Consider the following 2913-nt stretch of genomic DNA (forward strand, 5'->3'; position numbering starts at 1 on the left):
TTCATATCTTCACAGTAATACAAAACTCAGTCACTTGCAGAACTGGTTCAGATTACTTAAATACCAAATACATTTTTAGTCCTCTACGTAAGTGTTTGGAAGTTACTTATGTTTATGTGAAATGGAGCTATTAATACTTTTCTACAGCAGTAACTGCACACCGGGAAGGCCAAGACAAACACAAATCAAGGAATGGAGTTTCCCACAGCTGCAGTGTGAAAAGACTAGGAACAGTGGATTCCATGCACATGAATGGTTTCTTTGCTCTGGGAAATCCACATGGAGGAAGGAATGGAGATGTGCACAGAGGTTTCTGGAGGGAAGGAGGACACCGCCCTGTCGGCAGTCAGTTTTCGGCCTCCTCCTGCCGCGTCACATTCTTCTCCTGCACTGTCCGATGTCCATAATGTGAGGCTGTCCCTAAGCAACTGCATGATGAGGGTGTTGTCTTTGTACGAGCCTTCATTCAGTGTATCGGGTTCGGCAATGGCCTCGTCAAAAGCCATCTTGGCCAGTGTGCAGGCGAGCTCGGGGTTGTTGAGGACCTCATAGTAAAACACGGAGAAGTCGAGAGCCAGCCCCAGGCGGATCGGGTGTGTGGGCTGCATCTCCTTCTTGCTGATATCGACAGCCTCTTGGAAAGCCCCTTGGGGATTGTCTATCGTTTGTTTTCGATCATCACCACATGCGACCTCAGCAAGGTACCGGAAGTAGTCTGCCTTCATCTTCAGATAGAAGACCTTACTCTCTGGATTAGTTGCGTTGGCTATTAAATACTTATCCAACAATTTCAGCACGGCGGTGCAGATGGAGCGCAGCTCCGATTCCACTTTCTCCCGGTAGTCCTTGATCAGCTGCAGCTTCTTGTCCGAGGTGTCAGTCTTCTGCTCGATGCTCGAGATGACCCTCCAGGCGGACCGGAGGCCGCCGACCACGTTCTTGTCGGCCACCGAGAGCAGGTTGCGCTCCTCGTTGGACAGCTTGGAGCCCTGCTCTGTCACGGCCTTCACGCAGGTGGCCATGTCGTCGTAGCGCTCGGTCTGATCGGCCAGCTTCGCCTTCTGGATCAGCTCCGTCTTCTCCATGGGGGGGACGGGGAGGAGAGCGCGGGCGAGCACCATCTCCGTGGCCGCGGCGCGAGTCTAGAATAGACTTTTAAGAATATTCTCTGCCAAAGGGTCTGAATATTTGGCAAACATTTTAACGTATGTTGCTAAAATGGTGCCTGAAAAGCATTGTTGGTTGAGAATGACATCTGAGCAAGTGGCACGACCTCGGGTTATAATCTGAGTGTGATTTGCTTTTCCAAAAACTAACAGTCCACTGGTAGCATCAGCTGCCCACCCATAGCCACCTCCAGGGCCACCGCACCTGAGCTCATGCCTGGCCTCACCTCCTGAAACTCAGACCAAGTTCATGTTCCCATGGGTTTCTGAGACCCTCCCCCCCCCACACACACACACATCCCCCAAGTATGCAGAGGCATAAACTCAAGTTCAAGTTCAAGGAACCCATGGAGACACTTCCAGGTCTCCTAGCTGAGCACAGGCAGCTGACACGTGGCCCCTTACTTCATAATGAAGGGTAAGCAGTGCCCCAATTGGAATGAAACTGCCCTCCTGCCCACACGCCTTTCAGGTCCAACAGTGCCTGTGGTTTTTCAGAAATGTTGTTGAATTATCCATTAAGCTCAAACAATAACGTATTTGCAAGAACATCCCGTCCTTCTCCATTTCAAAAACCTTCTTCATGAGCACCTGTTCTTCAAAGCACTCACTTCCTCGTTCAGGAGTTGCCTAGCGCCCGTGTAGGGCTGCCCGCATCCGTCCTATTATTTTGGCCTGCCCTGCCCCATACCGTGTCCTTCATCTGGAAGTCCCACCCTGAGAGCTTTGTTTTGGGGCACATTATAATACCCCTGCCCAGCCTGGGGCGCATTGCTGCTGCGGATAATAACAGTGATCTTAATGAAGACCAACAGAAAATAACAAACACGGCAATAAATACAATATCATATGACAGCTGGGATCACAAAGTCAGCGCTGCACCCAGCGTCCTTCGGGACTGGCCCCAGTACTTTGTGAGAAAAGGCAGCACAAGGGGTCCCCGACCCGGCCTGGGCTAGGGCAGAAACGCTGGGCTCCGCAGGAGACAAATGCAGGGCCGCGCTCTGTGTTGGGAAATGCTCCGGGCTTGGTGCTATAAATAATAATAAAGATAAATAATAAAAAAAGTGAAATGTTTTAAATGAAAGGGGATGCCCTGTGAACTTAACACACTGGCCCTTTCGCCTTCCTGTTAACAAGGTAATCTGATTGCCATTGATTTTTTTCACCTCTGTTACTAAGAAGGTGATGAAATGGTGTCCACCTAGATGTATTGAATCAGATACTAAACAAAGAGCAACATAAAGAACAATTATCAGCAACCTTGCTTTCAGCCTGCTGATTATGACATTACTGGAAAGACAAGGTCTGGGTGACTTAAGAAATAAGGCAGGGGTAGGGCTGTGGGGATGAAAGGAATGAACGCTGCTAAGTTTTTTGTGAATAGATACATGTTTATTTCAGAAGGATTTCACCGGGAGCCTTTTCAATGCTCTATAGCTTGAAGGGGCCATTTCTACCTCTGCGGCTTACTGATAGGCCTTCTAGTCTGACCTAATTAACTACCTTTATGATCCCGTAGAGGGAACGGCATGACAAAGGTGAGTCACTAACGCCTATATTTCTGCTGTATAGATTGTGGCCGGGTGACGTGCAGAAATGCTTGCTTATTGGTCTGTTGGGGTCGCTACTACGAGTTGGGTAAGACCCTGAAATACTACGAATGAAAGGCCGCACTCCTGACCCGGCAGTGAACCTCGTAGGTGGCTTGTGATGAGTGATTAAGAGACCTTGCTTGACATGCATG

General features: G+C 49.3%; 1 protein-coding gene across 1 annotated transcript; it reads right to left on the reverse strand.

Moving 5' to 3' along the window:
- Positions 1 to 211: 211 nt before the first annotated feature.
- On the reverse strand, positions 212 to 1085 carry LOC308239099 (14-3-3 protein theta-like; the record flags this gene model as incomplete). Its single annotated transcript, XM_080651690.1, has 1 exon — positions 212 to 1085. The coding sequence occupies one exon, from the start codon at positions 1083 to 1085 to the stop codon at positions 225 to 227; it is 861 nt and encodes a 286-aa protein (XP_080507816.1). The 3' UTR covers positions 212 to 224.
- Positions 1086 to 2913: the final 1828 nt, after the last annotated feature.

Source organism: Plecotus auritus (genome assembly GCF_963455305.1).
Source record: "Plecotus auritus genome assembly, chromosome: 15".
Lineage (NCBI taxonomy): Eukaryota > Metazoa > Chordata > Mammalia > Chiroptera > Vespertilionidae > Plecotus > Plecotus auritus.